The 25,291-nt window shown below is 35.6% G+C and overlaps 1 protein-coding gene across 1 annotated transcript in view; it reads left to right on the top strand.

Moving 5' to 3' along the window:
* Nucleotides 1-24,778, top strand: part of LOC123533790 (uncharacterized protein DDB_G0290685-like) — a 29,595-nt gene extending 4,817 nt beyond the window's left edge. Inside the window, exons 2-8 of the mRNA XM_053519597.1 lie at nt 508-579; nt 970-1,072; nt 1,437-1,504; nt 3,358-3,427; nt 4,472-4,681; nt 6,851-7,057; nt 17,835-24,778. Coding sequence (XP_053375572.1) covers nt 508-579; nt 970-1,072; nt 1,437-1,504; nt 3,358-3,427; nt 4,472-4,681; nt 6,851-7,057; nt 17,835-20,153 — 3,049 coding nt within the window. The 3' untranslated portion in view covers nt 20,154-24,778. The remainder of the gene's footprint in view (nt 1-507; nt 580-969; nt 1,073-1,436; nt 1,505-3,357; nt 3,428-4,471; nt 4,682-6,850; nt 7,058-17,834) is intronic.
* Nucleotides 24,779-25,291: the final 513 nt, after the last annotated feature.

The raw sequence follows: 25,291 nt of genomic DNA, 5'->3' as shown, positions 1-25,291 counted from the left end.
CAATATAATTACTGATATATACAGGCATTTAGGGTAAAAAAAAAACTACTCTCTTATCAATATTAGGTATCATGATAAAGGTGAAAATACATGCAAGTGATACAATAGGTCATTTATTGGTATATATACTGTTATAGCCCATAAACAGTGTTGTGTTGGGTGGTTTTTTTTCAGTCCAATTTGGGGCCAAACTTCAGCCCCAATCCCATTGGCAAATAGTATTGGTTTTTTTTTTTCAAATCCCAAAGTTAAAAACAAAAAAAAAAACAAATTGTGTTTTACTTTTTCAACCAAGTTTGTGCCTATCATTTGAAACACAAGACAGTATGCTAACCTAACGTATTTATGACCACTTTTAAATTTTACATTTTAATAAAAATATGGCCTTTTTAACAATGTCCAATTTAGACATTTCACAACACATTTTCCCAATTATAAAGGCTCCTGCCCCATTCCCAAATTACTTGGGGAAAAATTCTGATAAAAAACTGTTCGTTTTTTTCACAGGGGTCTGGCTGAAGAGATACAAGTCCTTGAAGCAATTTACATTGAAGAATTGGAAGTACAAAGAAATGACAGGTAAACAAAATTCTTTTAAAATTGCATCTTATTTTGTATTTCTGCGCTGGTCGCAAAGGCAGAATCAATCATGTCCAGCATGATAAGGGTTAAAACATATTCTACATCAGTCATAATAGCCTTGATGCTGTTTGTATAGAAACCTGATCTAGAATATAGTATACTTTGATGTAAGAAAGCTATCTAGTTGATTTGTGGAAAGTTTATTTTCTATTTTTTAAAGGTACACACTTGTGCCAGAAGTAGTGCCCCATCCACAACCCACCCAAAAGATAAGAAAACAATTTTCCAGGTTGCATGTCATGCTCTATTTATGCAGAAGGTATTATAGTTGTGATAACAAACTTGTAAATATTTAACTAATGGTTACTGCTTTTTTATTTTTTCTAGGGATGAAATAAACAAGATAACTCTGCAGTTACATCCAGCTACAGGGGAAGATCTGGAGCAGAGATTTGTCTGTATGACTCTCATACTGGACTTGTCACCACAGGTTTGTCTCAGATATATCAAGCCCAGTTTAGCATTAATCAGTATGGATGAAATGCATTGATGTATGATAGTCAGTAATTATCAGTGTATAGAATTTTATGGGTATGTCGAGTTCTCTCATGCCAAGACAGCATACAGCTGGCTGATATGGAAGGTTGTTTTGTCTGCCCATGTGCTTGTGTGTGCTGGAAATAATGTTTGGGGCTGGGAGGAGAAGGATGGCACTAGTGGCTTTCATCCAACATTAAAAGCTGGAAAATTACCACTTGACGTAAGTGTGTAGGAGTGACTTTGAACTTAACAAAACAACATAACTTCCAAACATCTTAAGTTTATAAAAGAAAATGTATTATGTTGTTTTTCAGTACCCTGATGTTCCCCCAGAGATCACCATAAAGAATCCACGTGGTATTGCAGAAGAAGAACTCCTCAGGTAATTAATGAAGCCAAAAAGTGTACACTTAAAATTTTTCTGTACACTTAAACATTTCTATACACCCGTTCGAAAAACGGGACATATGGGAATGCCCCTGGCGGGCGGGTGGGCAGTGTCCACAGACTTTGTCCAGAGCATATCTTCTTCATGCATGGAGGGATTTTGATGTAACTTGGCACAAATGTTCACCATCATGAGACGGAGTGTCATGCGCAAGAACCAGGTCTAAGGTCAAGGTCACACTTAGAGGTCAAAATGTCAAATTCAAGAATGACTTTGTCTGGAGCATTTCTTCTTCATGCATGGAATGATTTTGATTTAACTTGGCACAATTGTTCACCATTATGAGACGAAGTGTCCTGCGCGAGAACCAGGTCCCTAGGTCTAAGGTCAAGGTCACACTTGGAGACCAAAAGTCAGATACAAGAGTGACTGTCCAGAGCATAATCTTCATGCATGGAGGGATTTTGATGTAACATGGCATAAATGTTAACCACCATAAGACGGAATGTCATGTGCAAGAACCAGGTCCGTAGTAAGTTTTAGAATTACTTCCCTTCGTTGTTGTTATAAATAGCTTATATTGTAACTTTTTTATTACTGGCCATAGGGAAATATCGAGCACACTTTTCTGTGGTACAACATGCATGTTACATCCAATTTTTTATGTCATTGTTTGGGCTTACTGTCTACCAAACTTATACAGAATATGTTTACTGTAACATTTATGTGATGTGCATATATTGTGACATTTTGCACTCTTTTTCTCTATCACTGTCATTAAAAAATAGAGTCTTACAAAGCTGCCTTGTAAAGGCATTACAGTAGCTGTAGTTAAAACTTTTTGACATTTTTAGCTCATCTGAGTTTTTGAAAAAAAATGATGAGTTATTGTCATCACTTGATCGGCGTCTGCGTTGCCTGGTTAAGTTTTATTTTTAGGTCAGCTTTTCTCCTAAACTATCAAAGCTATTGCTTTGAAACTTGCAACACTTGTTCACCATCAATAGCTGACCCTGTACAGCAAGAAACATAACTCCATCCTGCTTTTTGCAAGAATTATGGCCCCTTTTGGACTTGGAAAATATCAGATTTCTTGGTTAAGTTTTATGTTTAGGTAAACTTTTCTCCTAAACTATCAAAGCTATTGCTTTGAAACTTGCAACACTTGTTCACCATCATAAGGCGACTCTGTACAGCATGGATTATGGCCCCTTTTGGACTTAGAAAATCTCAAATTTCTTGGTTAAGTTTTATGTTTAGGTCAGCTTTTCTCCTTAACAGTCAAAGCTATTGTTTTAAAATTCAAAGCAGCTGTTCGGCATTAAAAGCTGACTCTGCACAACTAGTACCTTAACTCCGCATTGCTTTTTGCAAGAATTATGGCCCTTTCTGGACTTAGAAAATCATGGGTAGGATAATATTTCCATTATACAGAGACAAAAAAATCAGATGAGCGTCTGCACCCGCAAGGCAGAGCTCTTGTTCAAATTTGCAGTTAGGTATGTGCAGCCGCTCGAGAGAACAGATTTCATTAACCTTGTAAAACTTGAGATCTAATATTATTTGAATAAATCAAAATGATTTAAGAGTGATATATTTTGCATGAGTTATTAATGTGATTTGATAAATATTGTTTAGATTATTAATGTAATTTGATTTACTTTGCACAGTGCTGATGTCACCGTGATGTGATCTACTATAATTTTCATTAGTTGGGTGATTTCATATTTAATTATCTTATATTTGGAACATGTTCTGAATTTTTATCTAAAACTTACGTAAAAAGCCTTTATGATATTGTAAGATTAACTAAAAGTTTTCTCACTAGAAGTGTAAATCCATTTCAGTCTGAGAGAGGATATGCACAAGCTATGTGAAGACAGACAAGGAGGTCCTGTACTGTTTGAACTAATTGAGGTAAATCAAAACGATTGTTACATCATTTCATAAAACTCTTCATAAAAAACGTATAGCCTGTACAGTCATATTTGATCTTGAGTAAAAATGAGGATTTAGGTTTCACTTTTTAATCTAAGAAAGTGTAGAGTACCTAAAAGACTGCAGTTTTACATAGTTCTCTCACTTTGGAGGTGTTACAAAGGCAGTTTTTATCTAATTATGTCTCCTACCACACAGTGATGTGGGAGACATATTGATTTACTCCTGTCTGTGTGTGTGTCTGTCATACATCTTGTCCGCACTCTAAGTTGAACAGTTCTCATCCAATCTTCACCAAACTTGAACAAAATGACTTTACTAATAAGTCCTCGGCCAAGTTTGATAACGAGCCAAATCGCCCCAGGCACTTCAGAATTATGGCCCTTGAGTTACCGAAAATCGGCCTCTTTACTCTTGTCTGTGCTCTACGTTGAACAGTTCTCATCCGATCTTCACCAAACTTGAACAAAATGTGTTTACTAATTAGTCCTCGGCCAAGTTTGATAACAAGCCAAATCAGCCCAGGCACTTCGGAATTATGGCCATTGAATTACTGAAAATCACTCTGTACACTGATGCCAGTGATACATGTATTGGTGCATGGTACACTGATGCCAGTGATACATGTATTGGTGCATGGTTGACTCGGATACATAATGGAGAAGAAATGCCAATATATTATGATTAATATGCAGTTGTGGGAGACATGCACTTTTCTCAAAAGCAGCTCTAGTTGTAAGTGGCATTGTTAACAAATGATATTTTGTGATGTTTACAGACAGTGCACATTTTTTTAGCTATATCACCATAGTTACATGCAAAATTAATGTGATAGTCAGTGATGTAATGAAAGGATTACCCAGTTCCATGTAGTAGATAAAGATTGCAATAGGAAAAGTAAAAATAATTGTTCTGTAGTTGTTAAAAAGTCATTAAAGCCAATTCAGATCTATTCTTATAATTGTAAAATCATTACCAAGAATGGTGTGTTATCAATGAGGTAAAATATGATTCTGCTTTCAGCTTGCCAAGGATAGTCTCACTGCTGGAAATATTCCCCACTGTCCATGCATGATTTGTCTAGAACATTTCCATGAGGGTGAAAAGTTTACGAAGACGGAGTGTTACCACTATTTTCATGAGAGTTGTCTCTCACGTTATGTGACTCACGTGCTAACAAAGACACCTGAGATTGTACTTGCTCATGCTGAGCCGTCTCCTGCAGCAAGTAAGGTAAAGATTTTTGACATTCTACCTGCTCATGCTGAGCCATCTCCTGCAGCAAGTAAGGTAAAGATTTTTGACATTCTACCTGCTCATGCTGAGCCATCTCCTGCAGCAAGTAAGGTAAAGATTTTTGACATTCTACCTGCTCATGCTGAGCCATCTCCTGCAGCAAGTAAGGTAAAGATTTTTGACATTCTACCTGCTCATGCTGAGCTTTATCTTACAGCAAATAAGGTAAATACTCCCAAAGTGGAACCCACTAATGCAGAGTTCTCTACTGTAGCAAATAAAAGACTCAGAGGATGGTAAACAGAACCAAGATTGTACCTTCTTCTGCTGAGTCACCTCTTGCAGCAAGTCATGTAATGACTGTGTGACTGTACTATCTCAAGCTGAACTACAACAACAGATGAAGTAAGGACTGCTGAGATTGTATTCTGTCATGCATGGATATCTCTTGCAGCAAATAAGTTAAAGGCTTTTGAGACTAAAGCCACTCATAGTAAGTTATTTAATACAGCAAATAAGATAAAGATTCCAGTGATCCTACCAGCTTGTGTTGAGCTATCCCTTGCAGCAAATAAGGTAACAACTCCTGAGGTTAAACTTGCTCATTCTTAGCCATCTCCTGCAGCAATTAAGGAAAAAAACTCCCAAAGATCATACTCGTCCCAGTCCTCTCTTGCAGCATGTAAGGTTACTACTCTGTAGATTGTACCCGCTTGTTCTGAGCTAACCTCTGCAGCAATTAATGTACGATTCCTGAGATTGTACTCTGTATCTCACTGTGGAGTCATTTCCTGCAGCAAATATGGTTAGCTTGTTTCCCAGCTGTCTGGTGAATTTCATATACACTATGGAGAATGTTTTGCACCCATTTCATATTATATTTTCAATGTGTTTTTCAGAAATTTTATATTGTATTTTATTTGTAAATTTCAAATATATTTTAATGGTGTGGAACAACAGAAGAAGGGTTTAAATTAATTATAACTGATAAAGGAAAAGAAGTGTTGTCATTTCAACATTTTAAAATTGGTATCACGTCATACTTGTTGCCATACATTGTATTGGCTTCAGGAAAGGGTAATTTTATATTTGATCTACTACTTTGTTTAAAAGAATCTCAGAATCAAACTTACTAAATATAACAGACAGTGTTACACTTAATTGGCATCATTAGAATCAAATATTAGGTGCACAAAATTATTCATAAAGATGCCATACATTTTTCCACGGGACTTGCAACACCTCAACATGCTCTAATAACATTACTGTTGACCTAATATCTAGTTTCATAGATGTTTTAATGTTAAATAGTTCTTCCCAGTTTCATGTAGTTTTATGCATAAAAGAAATATTAATATTAATATCAAAATAATATTTTTCAAGTACTGGATATTATATAAATGTCTTTTCTTATTGAAAATATAAACAAGTTGAAAAAGAAATGAAGTGCTCAGCTCTGACAGTGTCACTTATATCAGTACATAAAGACACAAATGTTATATTTTTTGTATCACATTGTAAGCTTTTTTCTGTGGAAACATAGAAACTCTCAATTTCTTAATTAAATTTTCTTTACCTATGATAGACCAAGTCAACTCTAGCAACGTCTTCTATATTTCAAATGACGTCACATAATGTGATTACACTAGTGTTATACCTAAACAATGAAATGACCTTACTTCATTCCCCTGACACAAAATGTGATGATATGTTTAAATACTGGAGCAATTATAATGCAAGTTGAGTAATGCACTTTGCTTGCATCAAGACAAGCTGTTAGTATAAATGGATGGTCAGTTGTCCGCCATTCTCCTTTAAAACTAGTGGTCAGAATTAAACCAAATTTGGTCTGTGGCGTCTTGGCATGTACTCACTACAGATTGTTCAAATGCTTTTGCTTGGCCACTTGAAGGTTCATCAGAGTTTAAAAAAGAAAAAATCTTTGAACAACTTCTTGTCAAAGTTGATTGATTTTCATCAAACTTTGTATGTGGCATACTTGTATGGATTTCTCCATACGTATCCTTTCACAGTTTTATATCTCAAAATGCTGACTGTCAAATAAATGTGAGGGAATAGTCAGGGAATATTTGATATCAGATGTTGTTGTAACGTTGAATTTAAAACAAATAAAATAGTTTGTGTTTTTACATGTTTTTCTTGCAGCTTGTGTGTCCGGTGTGCCGGGAGGAAATTCATTACAAGTTTGATGACTTTGATACTTCACCTTTAGAAGATGATTTTGTGTTCACACCAACTGATGAGATGAGAGAAGTTCAGGCCCATATGGCAGCCATGTTGGAGCAGCAGAGAGCCAAAGGTGGAATCATTGATGTTGAGGCAGAGAGGAATAAATACCTAGTGAAAAATGATGTTAGTTTTACAACATGGCTATTCATGTCTTATTTCTGTTTGGATCAAATATATATACAGTAAAACACCGCTCGCTCGAGGTCGCAAGGGGATGAGCAAAATGCTCGAGTTATCCATGGTTTCGAGCGACCCAAACATTGACCAACATAGTTTGTTTTACCAATTATCATCGAGACCATTGCAGAGGAAACGGTGATGCGTAATAATAAACACACTCGTGACATTTTCAAAAAAAAACGTATTACAAACGTTATTTATGATAGATCGTAAATGACACATGTGAAGAAACAGCTAAGATATTTTTTTATTTGAAATACTGTAACCGAATTCGCAATTTTCTTCCACAAATTAAGATCTCATAATTATCGTCTCAATTTTATTAAAATGCTATCTTATTTCCTTTATTTGCATGCAAACAACTGTTGATTAAAATATCAAGGTCTCATAATATCTTCTCGATCCCGCAGAAAAAAGTAATAATTAATAACAATTTTGATCAATAAATTTTTTCTTCCACCTTTCATCAATAATTGATCTCTTTATCAGATCAAATATACCGACAAACAAACATTTAAGATAGTTGGGGAATAGACCATGCAATTCTCATGAGGTGCGAAAATTTTAAATTAACCGATACATTCTGACCGCCGAAGATGTGTAAAAATTTGACACCTCTGCTCGAGTTTGCCATAAGCAACAAAGAGTAAACTAATACACGGGCCAGGTGTCATGCTCGAGCGATCGAGTTATCGATGCTCGACCCAGCCATGGTAATTTCATAAACAATATATAAGGAAATCGGCCGGGACCACATGAATTGCTCGAGCGAGCCCGGGTGCTCGAGTCATTGATGCTCGAGCGAGCGGTGTTTCACTGTACTTAATAGCCAGACAATACTGCTCAGAAATGATAATCGCATAATGGCTATTTCGAATGATTAAAATTTTTATAATAATGTCTCCAAGATTTGGGTGCAGACTTTGTTTTTAGTCTGTTCCTCTGTCTTAGTCATTCTGTCACAGAATTGTGACTGCTTTATATCTTTTTACAACCCGAAATGATTTTCAAATCAATGGCCATCAATGTTAAGTATAATGTGATCATGTGCAGAAAGCAACTTTAGGTCGTGATAGAACAAAGTCGAAGCGGCTTGGTGAAGTCAAAGGTTAACTAGAGGATATTACATGAGTGTCTTTTCATATTGAATTTATTAAATGAGTTGAATAAAATGCGAGGCTCTGCCGAGCATTTTATCAGTTTTATTCAACGAGTTTAATAAATTCAATGTGGAAAGACACAAATGTAATATTCTTTTTTATCACATGTAAGCTTTTCCTGTTGAAACATCAAATTTCTTCTTTCTTTACCTATTATAGACCAAGTAAATTCGACCAACGTCTCCAATGAATAAACAACATCAACGTCAAAGCTTTATTACACTAGTATATTATCAAATTTATGTAATGGCTATATTTCACTCCCACAATAATCAAACATGTGATAAAATATTTCATGTTCTCTCTTTTTCTATTTAGCTCATCTGTCACATAGTGACAAGGTGAGCTTTTGTGATCACCCGTCGTCCGTCTGTGCGTCAACAATTTCTTGTCTGCACGATTGTGGTTTCATTTATGATTTTATTTTAACCAAACTTGCACACAACTTGTATCACCATAAGATCACGGTTCCTTTCTTGGACTGGCCAGATCCCATTATGGGTTCCAGAGTTATGGCCCCTGAAAGGTCCAAAATTAGCTATTTTGACCTTGTCTGCACAATAGCAGCTTTATTTATGATTTGATTTTTACCAAACTGGCACACAACTTGTATCACCATAAGATCTTGGTGCCTTTCTTGAACTGGCCAGATTCCATTATTGGTTCCAGAGTTATGGCCCCTGAAAGGGCCAGAATTAGCTATTTTGATCTTGTCTGCACAATAGCAGCTTCATTTATGATTTGAATTTAATCAAACTTGCACAAAACTTGTATCACCATTAGATCTTGGTTTCTTTCTTGAACTGGCCAGATCCCATTATGGATTCCAGAGTTATGGCCCCTGAAAAGGCCAAAATTAGCTATTTTGACCTTGTCTGCACAATAGCAGCTTCATTTATGATTTGATTTTAACCAAACTTGCACACAACTTGTATCACCACAAGATCTTGCTTCCTTTCTTCAACTGGCCAGATTCCTTCATGGGTTCCAGAGTTATGGCCCCTTAAAGGTCCAAAATTGGCTATTTTGGCTTTTGCAGCCATATAGAGACTTCATTTATGATTTAATTTGATACAAACTTCCAAATTATCTTCAGCAACAATAAATCTTGGATTCCATGCCAAATCAGATCCAATCATAGGTTCCAGAATTATTTTATATCTGATTACCTCCCCTGATTGTCATCAAAATGGATTTATATCAGTAAGTACTTATAGGACTAATTTGAAATTCCATTATTGTTATTAGTTGGACTGAGACAATCAGGGTAGATAACTATGGACACATTTTATGTCAAATTACCTCCCTCTATTTCAAATTAAAATGGGTATATCTCTGTAACTAATGAAGATACTGATCTGAAATTTCATTTATGTCAACAGATTTATTTGGCAGATCCTTCTTTTGTTCACTTACAATTTTGTGTTTAATTACTTCTCTTTTACGTTACTATAAATAGCTTTTTTTTAGTAACTTTTTTTTTGTTGGCCGTAGGAAAAAAACGAGACCACTTTTCTGTGGTACCACATGGATGGTACCTCCAATTTTTAGCCCACCATCATCAGATGGTGGGCTATTAAAATCACTCTGCGTCCGTGGTCCGTCCGTCATTCCGTCCGTCCGTCCGTCCGTTAACAATTTCTCGTTATCGCATCTCCTCAGAAACTACTGAGGGGATTTTGACCAAACTTTGTCAGAATGATGTATTGGTACCCTAGTTGTGTCCCTCTGAAAATCAGACTGGTTCAACAATTTATGAGTGAGTTATGGCCCTTTGTTTATTTCTATAATTTATATAGATTTATATAGGGAAAAACTTTGAAAACCTTCTTGTCCAAAACCACAGAGCCTAGGGCTTTGATATTTGGTATGAAGCATCATCTAGTGGTCCTCTACCAAGATGATTCAAATTATTTCTCTGTGGTCAAATATGGCCCCGCCCTGGGGGTCACATGGTTTATATAGACTTTTATAGGGAAAAACTTTGAATAACCTCTTGTCCAAAACCACAGGGCCTAGGGCTTTGATATTTTGTATGTGACATCATCTAGTGGTCTTCAACTAAGATTGTTCAAATTATACCCCTAGGGTCAAATATGGCCCCACCCTGGGAGTCATATGGTTTACATAGACTTATATAGGGAAAAACTTTGAAAATCTTCTTGTCCAAACCACAAAGCCTAGGGCTTTGATACTTGTAATGTAGCATCATCTAGTGGTTCTCTACCAAGTTTGTTCAAATTATCCTCCTAGGGTTAAATATGACCCCGCCCCGGGGGTCACATGGTTCATATAGACTTATATAGGGAAAATGTTCTTGTCAGTAACTACAACATTCAAACTTGGACCACATGTATATTTTTGAGTGGCAAGATGAACCTTGACATGAGTTGACCTTGATTTTGACCTAGTGACCTACTTTCACATTTCTGTAGCTACAGCCTTCAAATTTGGACCACATGCATAATTTTGTGCACTGGAAAAAACTTTGACCTTTATTTTGACCTAGTGACCTTCTTTTACATTTTTGAAGGTACAGGCTTCAAATTTGGACCATATGCATAGTTTTGTGTTTCAAAATGAAATTTGACATTGATTTTGACCTGGTGACCTACTTTCACATTTCTCAAGCTACAGCCTTCAAATTTTGACTACATGCATAGTTTTGTGTACCAAAAAAAAACTTTGACCTTGACATTGACCTAGTGACCTACTTTCACATTTTGAAGGTACAGGCTTCAAATTTGGACCACATGCATAGTTTTGTATTCTGAAATAAAATTTGACCTTGATTTTGACCTAGTGACCTACTTTTACATTTCTCAAGCTACAGCCTTCAAATTTGGACCACTTGCATAGTTTTGTGTACTGAAATGACCTTTGACCTTTACATTGACCTAGTGACCTACTTTCACATTTTTAAGGTACAGGCTTCAAATTTGGACCACATGCATAGTTTTGTATTCCGAAATAAAATTTGACCTTGATTTTGACCTAGTGACCTACTTTAACATTTCTCAAGCTACAGCCTTCAAATTTGGACCACTTGCATAGTTTTGTGTACCGAAATGAACTTTGACCTTAAGATTGACCTAGTGACCTACTTTCACATTTCTGTAGCTGCAGGCTTCAAATTTGGACCACATGCATAATTTTGTATTACGAAGTAAAATTTGACCTTGATTTTGACCTAGTGACCTACTTTTACATTTCACAAGCTACAGCCTTCAAATTTGGACCACTTGCATAGTTTTGTGTACCGAAATGGACTTTGACCTTAAGATTGACCTAGTGACCTACTTTCACATTTCTGTAGCTGCAGGCTTCAAATTTAGGACCACATGCATAGTTTCGTGTACCGAAACAAACTTTGACCTTGACATTGACCTAGTGACCTACTTTCACATTTTTGAAGGTACAGGCTTCAAATTTGGACCACATGCATAGATTTGTGTTGTATACGGAAATGAAATTTGACCTTGAGCTAGTCAATAAGTCTTGAAATTTGGAACACTCAAAAATGGCACATTGGTGGGCGCCAAGATCACTCTGTGATCTCTTGTTAGGTGTATTTTGACATACCTGTACCTTGTAAGAATTTTGTTTTTCTTTTTGGTTAAATTTCTTCCCTTTGTTGTTCCTGTCCTTTGGACTTAAGATATTTTTTCTGAGAGCCTTCTTGTCCTCAAGTGCAATGATAACAGGTGAGCGATATAGGGCCATCATGTCCCTCTTGTTTCTCCTTTTTTAAATAACTACCGTAATAAGATGATATGCAGAAAAAATACTGTTTTAGATCAAGGTTGCACAGCGATATTGAAGGCCAAAAAGGGTTGTTTTTTTGTCTAATATAGAATGATTTATTTACAGATTTCTAATTTGTCAAATCTCTTTCGTGCTATGGGAGATGTGAGTTTTTTCTCTGGATATTTGTTAAGACTATTTTGCTATGTAAAGCAAATCTTGTGAATTTCAATGCATTTTCTTGATGAGAACAAATAAAGAAAAGCAGGCTTGTGCTTGATAATTTGATACCTTTTTTAGCATGAAATAAGTGCTTTATAGAAGGCTTGCATTATAGTTGGAACTAGGGTGACACATCACAACAACTTGTGTCCATTCTTGAGCTAATCTGAATGTATGTTTGCTACTGTTACGTTGAAAATACTTTTATTGAATCAGAAACTGCCCCTGGAGGTTTTTTCGATGCTTTTTAGCACTGCCTCTGTGCTTCAAGAACAGTAGGTTAAAGGCATAGAAAGTCTGGGTGTCACTTGCAGCCCTTGGAAGTTTGTTCATTTTGTGTAGAATAGATGAAGGCCAACTATTATAATGTGTTCATGACTTGTATGATTTTCTGTCACCAGAAATACAAGAAGATACATTTGATAATATTTATTTTTAGCTCACCTTTTCTGATCGCTTGATGTCCGTCGTCTGTCATCCTTCAACATTTAGCTTGTGTAGACGATAGAGGCTGTATTTTTCAACTGATCTTCATGAAATTTGGTCAGAATGATTACCTTGATGAAATCTAGGCCGAGTTCGAAAATGGGTCGTCTGGGATCAAAAACTAGGTCACTAGGTCAATTCAAGGAAAAACCTTGTATATGCAATAGAGGCTGTATTTTTCAATTGATCTTCATGAATCTTTGTCAGAATGATTACCTTGATGAAATCTAGGCCGAGTTCGAAAATGGGTCATCTGGGTCAGAAACTAGGTCACTAGTTCAAATCAAAGAAAAAAATTGTGCTTGCAATAGAGGCTGTATTTTTCAACTGATCTTCATGAAATTTGGTCAGAATGATTACCTTGATAAAATCTAGGCCAACTTCGAAAATGGGTCATCTTGGGTCAAAAACTAGGTTACTAGGTCAAATCAAAGAAAAACCTTGTGCATGCGATAGAGGCACTATTTTTCAATTGATCTTCATGAATTTTGGTCAGAATGATTGCCTTGATAAAATCTAGGGCAGTTTGGAATATGGGTCATCTGGGATCAAAAACTAGGTCACTAGGCCAGATCAAGGAAAAACCTTGTGTATGTGAAAGAGGCTGTTTTTTAGCTCACCTGTCACAAAGTGACAAGGTGAGCTTTTGTGATCGCACGGCGTCCGTCGTCCGTCCGTGCGTGCGTGCGTCCGTAAACTTTTGCTTGTGACCACTCTAGAGGACACATTTTTCATGGGATCTTTATGAGCGTTGGTCAGAATGTTCACCTTGATGATATCTAGGTCAAGTTCGAAACTGGGTCACGTGCCATCAAAAACTAGGTCAGTAGGTCTAAAAATAGAAAAACCTTGTGACCTCTCTAGAGGCCATATATTTCACAAGATCTTCATGAAAATTGGTCAGAATGTTCACCTTGATGATATCTAGGTCAAGTTTGAAACTGGGTCACTTGGAGTCAAAAACTAGGTCAGTAGGTCTAAAAATAGAAAAACCTTGTGACCTCTCTAGAGGCCATATTTTTCATAAGATCTTCATGAATATTGGTCAGAATGTTCACCTTGATGATAACTAGGTCAAGTTCGAAACTGGGTCACGTGGGGTCAAAAACTAGGTCATTAGGTCTAAAAATAGAAAAACCTTTTGACCTCTCTAGAGGCCATATTTCTCAATGGATCTACATGAAAATTGGTCAGAATGTTCAGCTTGATCATATCTAGGTGAAGTTCGAAACTGGGTCACGTGGGGGTAAAAACTAGGTCAGTACATCTAAAAATAGAAAAACCTTGTGACCTCTCTAGAGGCCATATTTTTCATGAGATCTGCATGAATATTGGTCAGAATGTTCACCTTGATGATATCTAGGTCAAGTTCGATACTGGGTCATGTTGGATCAAAAACTAGGTCAGTAGGTCTAAAAATAGAAAAACCTTGTGACCTCTCTAGAGGCCATATATCTCAATGGATCTTCATGAAAATTGGTCAGAATGTTCACCTTGATGATATCTAGGTCAAGTTCGAAACTGGGTTACGTGCGGTCAAAAACTAGGTCAGTAGCTCTAAAAATAGAAAAACCTTGTGACCTCTCTAGAGGCCATATTTTTCAATGGATCTTCAGGAAAATTGGTCAGAATGTTAACCTTGATGATATCTAGATCAAGTTCGAAACTGGGTCACGTGGGGTTAAAAACAAGGTCAGTAGATCTAAAAATAGAAAAACCTTGTGACCTCTCTAGAGGCCATATTTTTCATGAGATCTGCATGAATATTGGTCAGAATGTTCACCTTGATGATATCTAGGTCAGGTTCGAAACTGGGTCACGTGGGGTCAAAAACTATGTCATTAGGTCTAAAAATAGAAAAACCTTGTGACCTCTCTAGAGGCCATATTTCTCAATGGATCTTCATGAAAACTGGTGAGAATGTTCAGCTTGATGATATCTAGGTCAGGTTCGTAACTGGGTCATGTGCGGTCAAAAACTAGGTCAGTAGGTCGAAAAATAGAAAAACCTTGTGACCACTCTAGAGGCCATATTTTTCACGAGATCTTCATGAAAATTGGTGAGAATGTTCACCTTGATGATATCTAGGTCAAGTTTAAAAGTGGGTCACGTGCCTTCAAAAACTAGGTCATTAGGTCAAATAATAGAAAAAGCTTGTGACCTCTCTAGAGGCCATATTTTTCAATGGATCTTCATGAAAATTGGTCAGAATTTTTTATCTTGATGATATCTAGGTCACATGTGCTCAAAAACTAGGTCACTATGTCAAATAATAGAAATAACGACATCATACTCAGTTCAACACTGGGTCATGTGGGGATAGGTGAGCGATTCAGGACCATCATGGTCCTCTTGTTTTCAATTTATCTTCATGAAATTTCGTCAGAATGATTGCATTGATGAAATCTAGGTCAAGTTTGATGATGGGTCATCTGGGGTCAAAAAGTAGGTCACTAGGTCAACTCAAAGAAAAACCCTGTGTATGCGATAAAAGCTGTATTTTTCAATTGATCTTCATAAAATTTTGTCAGAATGGCGTGAGCGTTAGCGTGAGTGCCACACACGTTAATGTTTGCGTACCACCCCAAATATTGTCCATTGAGATATTGCTTTTATATTTTGCATACTTGTTTACCATCATGACCCCAGTCTGTAAAAAGAAGGAGGCAACTCTGTCAAGCATTTTGACTGAATTATGGCCCCTTTTCGACTTAGAATATGCTTATTGTAATGTTAAAGTTTGCGTACCACCCCAAATATTTTTCAAAGTCCATTGAGATATTGCTTTCATATTTTGCATACTTGTTTACCATCATGACCCCAGTCTGTAATAAGGAGGAGGCAACTCTATCAAGCATTTTGACTGAATTATGGCCCCTTATCGACTTAGAATATGCTTATTGTAATGTTAAAGTTTTACTCATAGCTTATATTATACTATCAAGCACTGAGAATAGTCAAGCGCGCTGTCCACTGACAGCTCTTGTTTTAGTATACCGAGAAACATTTTTAGCTCGACTGTTCGAAGAATAGGGAAGCTATCCTACTCGCCCCGGCGTTAGCGTGAGCATTAGTGTGAGCGTCACACAAATGTTAAAGTTTGCGTACCACCCCAAATATTTTCAAAGTCCATTTAGACGTTGCTTTCATATTTTGCATACTTGTTTATCATCATGACCCCATTCTGTAAACAGGAGCAGAAAACTCTATCAAGCATTTTGACTGAACTATGGCCCCTTTTCGACTTAAAATATGCTTATTGTAATGTTAAAGTTTGCGTACCACCCCAAATATTTTCAAAATCCATTTAGATATTGCTTTCATATTTTGCATACTTGTTTACCATCATGACCCCAGTCTGTAAACAGGAGCAGACAACTCTATCAAGCATTTTGACTGAATTATGGCCCCTTTTCGACTTAAAATATGCTTATTGTAATGTTAAAGTTTTACTCATAGCTTATATTATACTATCAAGCACTGAGAATAGTCAAGCGCGCTGTCATCTGACAGCTCTTGTTATACCCCCACCAAACATGTTTGAGGGGGGTATATAGGAGTCAGTTTTGTCGCGTCCCGAAATCTATTATCTCAGTTGTTACCAAATGGATTTGATTCAAACTTAAAATACATGTTCCACCTTATCACCCACATCATGTGACACAAGGTGCATAACTCTTGACACCAAATTTTCATGAATTATGTCCCCTTTTACTTAGAATTTAAGGTTAATTTTGTTGTATTTTCACTATATCTCAGTTATTACTAAATGGATTTGATTCAAACTTAAAATAGATGTTCCACCTCATCACCCACATTATGTGACATAAGGTGCATAACTCTGACACCATTTTTTTTTATGAATTATGCCCCTTTTTACTTGAATTTAAGGTTGATTTTGATGTATTTTCACTTTATCTCAGTTACTACTGAATGGATTTGATTCAAACTTAAAATAGATGTTCCACCTCATCACCCACATCATGTGCCCACATTATGTGACACAAGGTGCATAACTCTGACACCAGGTTTTCATGAATTATGTCCCCTTTTACTTAGAATTTAAGGTTAATTTTGTTGTATTTTCACTATATCTCAGTTATTACTAAATGGATTTGATTCAAACTTAAAATAGTTGTTCCACCTCATCACCCAGATGATGTGACATAAGGTGCTTAACTCTGACATAAATTTTTTATGAATTATGTCCCCTTTTAGTTTAAATTTAAGGTTGATTTTGATGTATTTTCACTATATCTCTATTATTACAAAATGGATTTGATTCAAACTTAAAATAGATGTTCCACCTCATCACCCACATCATGTGACACAAGGTGCATAACTCTGACACCAATTTTTCATGAATTATGCCCCTTTTTACTTAGAATTTAAGGTTAATTTTGATGTATTTTCACTATATCTCAATTACTACTGAATGGATTTGATTCAGACTTAAAATAGATGTTCCACCTCATCACCCACATCATGTGACACAAGGTGCATAACTCTGACACTATTTTTCTTGAATTGTGTCCCCTTTTACCTAGAATTTAAGGTTAATTTTGATGTATTTTCACTATATCTCATTCTGATTGGCTTAGAGCCAAAGGGAAGTAACCTTTTTTTAACCTTTGTACTGAGTTTCTTCCCCTTAAATTCCAGGAATTAGTCTATTTTTAGAAATCCTATTTTTAGATTTTCAATATTTTAGGTATTTTTCTAACTTTTTTATTATAAGTCCTATGTAAAAAGTAAAAACATTTTTCCGTGGTAACATGGGTCGGTAAGACACTTTTTTGTATTCACTTTTAGTGTATCTCTAATATTAGAGATTTAATATATTTACTAGTATTACTATACTAGTATTATACTAGTATTACTTATATGTGGAAGCCCAGGATGAAGTACTCCAAAGTATTTTTAAGATTCTTTATGGTTGCCATTCTTCTGTGACAAGACCGTATGGTGGGGGTATGAGTCACTCCTGTGACAGTTCTAGTTTAATACCTAGTTATTAGTTCCTGCATGGAAAATTGATTATAAAAAGCAATTTTATAAGGTGGCATGGTAAGCTTTTACTTAACACAGAACTGCATTTTCTGTTGTAGGATGTTGTTTTGTTGACTCTTCCTAAAGCTGAAACTAAAGAAAAACCAGACAGACCAAAGTCTGCTCAGTCAAGGCATGAGAAAGTAAACCAAGAAAGTATTAAAGGAAATGTCTCTAGACAATCAGACATTGATGGAAGGAAACAAGGAAGCAATAGAAATGATAAAGTTGGATATAGGAAGGGTAGAGGAAGAGGATATAGATATAATGGTGATGATTCTACAAGAGATAATGAAAATAGGGTGAGAGATAGGAGGGATAAAAGAAAAACTGAGAATACATCTGATAATGTTTCTAGAAAGATGAATAATGAATCTGATAATATTGAATATAATAGTATTAAGGAGAATAGAAACAAAGGTAATGCTGATAGTAGAAATCGGAGGAATTATCAGTATAATTACAGAAGGAAGCCTGGTGAAGTGAAAGACAAGTTTCAAAAAGATCCAGAAGGTGATCAGGGTGAAACCAGTTATTTTGAAAATCCTGGTAGAAATGATAGGAAAGATATGGAAAAGGTTAAAGAGAAAAAACTGGGATTTGGTAGACCACCTGAAAATGAAACTATAAAATCTTTAGATAAAGGGGACTCAAAAACTGGTGCAATATCAGATACACCAGAAGAAGAAATTCCTGACAAGGACCAAAAAGGTTTTGGAAAACCAAAGAGAAAAGATGAAAATAGAAGTGACACTAATGAAGATGTAACAGCTGCTTGTCCTCCAGCTGATAATTGCAATGAAAATCAGGGTCAGTCACTTGAAAGTAAAACTGTCTTGAAAGAAAAAAGTCAACAGGAATTGGACAAAGTTTACAGTATAGATGGAAAAGGTATTCAAACAGCTAATGATAGAACATTTCAAGGTAATAGAGGGGGTTTAGGTAGGCCTCCACATGAAAAGGATGACAATGAAAAAGAGTTGAATAAAGGCGACTGTAAATCTTCACAAAATAACCAGACTCATAGGAGGGGTGGTTTTGGGAGACCTGATAGGGAATATTATAGAGATAAAAACTTTACGAGAGAGAAACCTAGACAAAACAGGGGTGGTTTTGGTAAACCAGGTGGACATAACAAAGAAAGTTCAGAAGAGATGTCTAGACCAGGCAGTGGTAAATATAGTAGTCAACAAGACAGAAGAAATAGTCCTAGGAATCATGAAGAACAGTCCAAAGATGGAGATAAAAACTTAACGAGAGAGAGACCTAGACAAAACAGGGGTGGCTTTGGTAAACCAGGTGGACATAACAAAGAAAGTTCAGAAGAGATGTCTAGACCAGGCAGTGATAAATCTCCTAGTCAACAAGACAGAAGAAGTAGTCCTAGGAATCATGAAGAACAGTCCAAAGATGGAGATGAAAACTTTACAAGGGAGAAACCTAGACAAAACAGGGGTGGTTTTGGTCAACCAGGTAGACATAACAAAGAAACTTTGGAAGAGATGTCAAGACCAGACAGTGGTAAATCTAGTAGTCAACAAGACAGAAGAAGTAGTCCTAGGAATCATGAAGAACATTACAAAGATGGAAATGAAAACTTTACAAGAGAGAAACCTAGACAAAACAGGGGTGGTTTTGGTAAACCTGATAGACATAACAAAGAAAGATCAGAAGAGATGTCTAGACAAGGCAGTGGTAAATATAGTAGTCAACAAGACAGCAGTAGTCCTAGGAATCTTGAAGAACAGTTCAAAGATGGAGATAGACCTTGGAATGGTAACAGACATAGATATAATAAAGATGATAGGCATAATGCTAATTGGAGAAGTCATGGCAGGAATAACAGGTACAATTCAGATGAAAATTGGGAATATTCTAATGATGAAAAGTCCTATAACCAAAAAGCTAGCAGAAATCAAGGCAGTGGACGGTATTATGATAGACATGAAAGAGGTTTCCATAAAGACAGAGGGTTCAAACCTAAATATGGAACTGAAAATGAAGTAAACAAACCTGGATCTAGAAATAAAAATGTGCCACCAAGGTTTAATGAACATATAGACAAAGATGTAGAAAAAATAGACAGGAAACTTGATAGTATGGTAGTTTCAGAAAATTCATTGGAATTGAAAAATGCTGAGATGTTTGAAAGTGATGATAAATTAAAAATGAATTCCAGTGCAAAAGACTGTGATAAAAATGAATTTAGTAATACTAGTAAAAGACCTTTGTCTTCGGACATTCGAGAAAATAGTGATTCCAAAGGTGGTGAGAAAAAGGGACCTCCTGGATTTGTAACTTCACCTCCACCAGGTTTTGAAAGGACAGAAAGGGATAGTATGTCAATGGTTAAACCTCCACCAGGGTTTAAAAAGTAGCTGTGATAATTTTTTGGGGATGTTTTATGCTAGACTGAGAAAGAAATATGCCAATATATAGATGAGATGAACTTAATTTTCGGTGTTTAGAGTTCTTACCTTATCTTGTTAAAAGCCTTCCAAAACCTGCATAAATTTTGTTCCTTACTCTATTTATGTCATTTGGCATAAAGAATTAATTGAATATGTCGTTGCCACAGGTAGTTATGTATGACAAGTAGAATTTTTTACTTTGAAACATCTGCCTGATTAGTAAAGAATATTTTTATCTCGACTATTCGGAGAATGAGAGATCCTACTCAAAACACCATTGGCGTCACACCGTAGTTAAGTATTTCTTACCAGTCCACATTTTGGCAAGACCTTTTGTCATATAGCTTTGAAACTTTGAATACTTTTTGTGTACTGTCACCATGTCCAGTTTTAGGCTAGAATACATAACTCCATCAAGGATTTTGTCTGAATTATGGCTCCTTTTAACTTGCAAATCTTGGTTAAGTTTTTTGTACCAGTTTATTTTTTGTGTAAACTGTTTGACTTATGGCTTTGAAACTTTTATTACTTGTATATTATAAAAGTCTCTATTTGTAGGCAAGAGTACAGGCTGAATTATGGTCCCTTTTGGACTTGGAAATTGGTTCAGTTTTTTTGTACAAGTCCATGTTTTGTCAAAACCATTTGACATGTGGCCTTGAAACTTTGAACACCTGCTAATCATCATGATTTCTATCTTAAGGCAAGAATACATAATTCTGTCAACTATTTTGGCAGAATTATGGCCCTTTTTGGACAAGTCCATGTTTTGTCAAAACTATTTGATATATGGCTTTGAAACTTTGAACATTTGTTCATGGTCATGATCTCCATCTGTAATCGAGGGTATATTATTATGTCAAAGATATTTGGCTGAATTTTGGCCCTTTTTGGAATTGGAAATTGGTTCTGTTTTCGTACAAGTCCACATTTTGTCAAAACAATTTGACACGCGGCTTTGAAACTTTGAACACTTGTTCATGGTCATGATCTCCATTTGTAGTAAAGGGTAAGTAACTATGTCAAAGATATTTGGCTGAAGCCTCTTTTGACTTTGAAATAAGTTAAATTTTTCGTACCAGTCCATATTTTGTCTAACTGTTAATGTATGGCTTTGAAACTTTGACCAATTGTTAACCATCATAGTTTCCATATGTAGGCAAGACTACATAACTAGGACAAGGATTTTGGCTCAGTTTGGTCTTAAAGACGGGACGTATTATGGGAACACCCTTGGCAGGCTGGTGTGCGGGTGGTCTCCACAAACTTTGTCTAGAGCAATTCTCATGGAGGGATTTTGATGTAACTTGGCACATATTTTGACCCCATACTTACAGCAGCTCTCCAAATAGTCGAGCACACTGTCAACAGACAGCTTTTGTCATTTATATAAAGACATTTCAGTCTGGAGTAGAGCTAGAAAACATTTACTTCTGTTAAGAAAATCTTAAATTGACGAGGGCATTCATCTTTTAATGCTGCATTAATTTGAGCCACGCCATGGGAAAACCAACATAGTGGGTTTGCGACCAGCATGGATCCAGACCAGCCTGCGCATCCGCGCAGTCTGGTCAGGATCCATGCTGTTCACTTTCAAAGCCTATTGCAATTAGAGAAACTTTTAGCGAACAGCATGGATCCTGACCAGACTGCGCGGATGCGCAGGCTGGTCTGGATCCATGCTGGTCGCAAAGCCACTATACTGGTCTTCCCATGGCACGGCTCATTTATATTTAGTTTTACTACGAAAATATGTTTCTCTGTAGTTTTAACATGTATGTAAAAGAAGTGGATACTTCAGTACCAGGTGTCTTTCAGCAGAAATTTAAATAGTGGGTAATTGATGCAAAAATGATATTCTGTAGTTGTTTAAGTGACCTGTTCTGTTTTTCTTTTTTGTTCTTTTCTTTTGAATAACAATGATGAAACGCTTTACTTTTGTTTAAAGATAAAATATGGTAAAAACAGGCAGATTTTTTAAAAACATTCAAGAAATATTTTTAAAAAAAAAAAAAAAAGAGACCTTTGGTGTATATGTTGCTCAGACTGACCTATGAAATATTAAGAAAAAAGTATTCCAGTGATAGTTCTTTAAATATAGAAAGTCTGAGACCCAACAAAAACAATTTTCTACTAATGATTTTTTACTAACACAAGTTTCTTATACCAGTATTCCTTTCTTTTGTTATTTTATGAACATGTGAAACATTTTATTGTCTCCCACCACACAGTGGTGTGGGAGACATATTGATTTACTCCAATCTGTGTGTCTGTCACAAACCTTGTCCGCACTCTTTAAGTCGAACATTTCTCATCCGATCTTCACCAAACTTGAACAAAATGTGTTTGACCATCAGACCTCGGCCAAGTTTGATAACTAGCCAAATCCGCCCAAGCACTTTCGAATTATGGCCCTTGAATTACTGATTGGATCCACCCGTCTAGCCCATCCAGAGAAACAAGGCAGTTGTGGGAGACATGAGCTTTTCTCAAAAGCATCTCTAGTTATATCAAACTTTATATAGTAGAGATACTGAGGGGTTTTTTTTTGTTCACCAAAACTGTGAATGAGCAACGGTGGTCTTTATGAAACTGCTCATGGATTTACATGTTCTTTTCTTCAATTAAATGAAAAGACTCAGTCAAGTAAATTGGTACTTGATCATCATAAAACTGTCAGAATGTTTTTTTCTTTTAAATCCAAGTCCAGTCCAAAACTGGGTTACTGGAAGTCTTGAAATAGATCACGAGTTCAAATCATAGAAAAAGCTTGTTAAAGGAAATTCCTATAGTTTTTTATGCGCATCTTTCTGCGCAGCCGACACTTTCTATGGAAAAGTCAACATTTGTTGAAACATGTTACAGACAATCTTAAATATGAGGAATCTTGAATGAAATAACATTTTTGATAAGTTATATCAGTAATCATATGTTGATACTGGTTTATGTTGTATTGCCAAGTATCATGCCTGACAGGTATCTTGTTATTTTTGTGGTTGTGTTTTCACATCGCATTTTAGTACAAAGACAGTGTTGTTCATATAATGTAAGATAGTTGACTTAGTACTGATAAGACAATATCACCTTTCAGATTATTTAGTATTTAATTATAGAAAGAATTAAGAATTTTTAAAACTTTTTTTTAAGTTTTAGCAGACATACATGTAATCAATTTGGCCAGGTTCGCGTCATTTCCGTCCGAACAGGTGTTGTATTCTAGCGGTCTTAACATAAAATTTAGCCTGGTGACCCATACATTTTTAGCCTTTTTATGCTCACAATACAATTATCTATACACAAGAAGGAAAAGAAAAAAATTCTACGAAAGAGTTTTTTCAAAATAAAAAAAAAATTCTTCACTATGGGTATTTTTCATTGAAAAAAGTTCACAAAAGTAAATATGAAACAATATTTTTTTTTCATTTGTACCCATTATTGTAAGGATAGAGTATTACAAATATGACTATGATATCAAATAAGTATATAATAAAATCTGTAAAAAGAAAAAACCGTATTGTGCTGCCTGCATGTATATTTTGGTTGGTATTTATAAAATAGCAGAAAATTATGAAAATGTTGAAAAATCGCTGGCAGTTTCAGTAACAGTGGGTGTGTTCAAAACAATTTTTCACAAAAACAAGCCTGATGACCTATTGTTTTTATTCGTTCATTGTTTTCAGCACAAAATTTCCTATCATATATGTGAATTTAAAAAAAAATTTTATGAAAGGAAAAAAACTATAGGAATTCTCTTTAACACTCAGGAGGCCACATTTTCTACTTAGTCTTCATAAAACTTTCTCAGAATGTTTGTCTCTATAAAATCTAGGTAAAGCTCGAAACTGGATTATCTAGGTAAAAAACTAGGTCACTCGGTCAAATCCTAGAAAGGTGTTGTCAGCACTGTAAAGGCCCGATTTTCATGGGATTTGGTTGTAATGTTTGTCTGTTTAAAATCAGGGTAACTTGGTCACTTAGGAAAAACTTAGGTTGTTAGGTCAAATCATAGTACAACACTTTAAAAACCACTTTTTTGTTCATATGTGTCATAATGAATCACTGGAACCACCCCTCCTGATATAATTCCTTTGCATCTAACTCCAAACTAACAGTATGATACAATCTGAATAACAGTGATATTATTTAATGATAAAATCAGCATTTGAGATGATCTATTATTTAAGTATTTTTTTTTCACGGTTTGCTTTGTTCATTTAAAAAGTTTTGTCTTGAAGGGTGTATACTGAACAATCATGTCTTATTTGATGCATATGCTAACTGAATCTTACACAACAGGCAATAATTGGTAACAGACTATCCCAGTACATGCAGTGTTAATTTAGAATGTAAATTGTAACAAATTACAATATAAATTTAAAACAATTTACATGTACTAAAAAAGGCCTCTCTTATATATTAAGACATTATAAATTGACCAGAATATGGTTTTAGGGTGCAATATGATCCATTGCTATTCAGTGTGAATGTACTATGATAGCTTGAATGGTAACGGGTTTTGGTAGAGTATATGTTGATGAATTCATATGGTTGGAATTTCAAATACTTAAGTGATTAAAATGCTGTTAAAGACATTGAATGTTTGTTTTGATTAGTCTCTTTGTACAAATGTAGGGAAAATTTTCAGTAATGTGAAATTGTTTTGCGGTTAAGTTAATCCATGAATTTAAATCCAAGAAATAGATCAAAAGTTAAATTCCCATTCCTTTGTTCTGCAAAGTTGACAGCCACAGTTTCATATTCCTATGGAAGTGCTTTTGGCCAAAATCAAAAATGTTCTTACCATGGAATTTAATGACTCGAGGGGATTCCATAAACAAGATGGTTGGTTGTACAGTTTATTTATTTGGGTTTTATGGCGCACCAACACAGTCTAGGTTATATGGTGCCAAAACAGGACTACAAATTTTGGTTTCACGTTTTCATGGAATCCTCTCTACATATTTTGTTGTACATGTGTCCTTTTGAAGGAAGTATACAAACCATTGAAAAGCTTCCACTAAATCATTAATATCATCTCATTAAAATTCTACAAATAGTGACAGGCTATCTAACTACTATCTGTCATCGAGGAGAATGATTTATCT

This window comes from Mercenaria mercenaria, chromosome 12 (genome assembly GCF_021730395.1).
Source record: "Mercenaria mercenaria strain notata chromosome 12, MADL_Memer_1, whole genome shotgun sequence".
In the NCBI taxonomy this organism is placed as follows: domain Eukaryota; kingdom Metazoa; phylum Mollusca; class Bivalvia; order Venerida; family Veneridae; genus Mercenaria; species Mercenaria mercenaria.
Note: the sequence above shows the minus strand (reverse complement) of the source record. Positions and strands in the feature narration are given on the sequence as shown.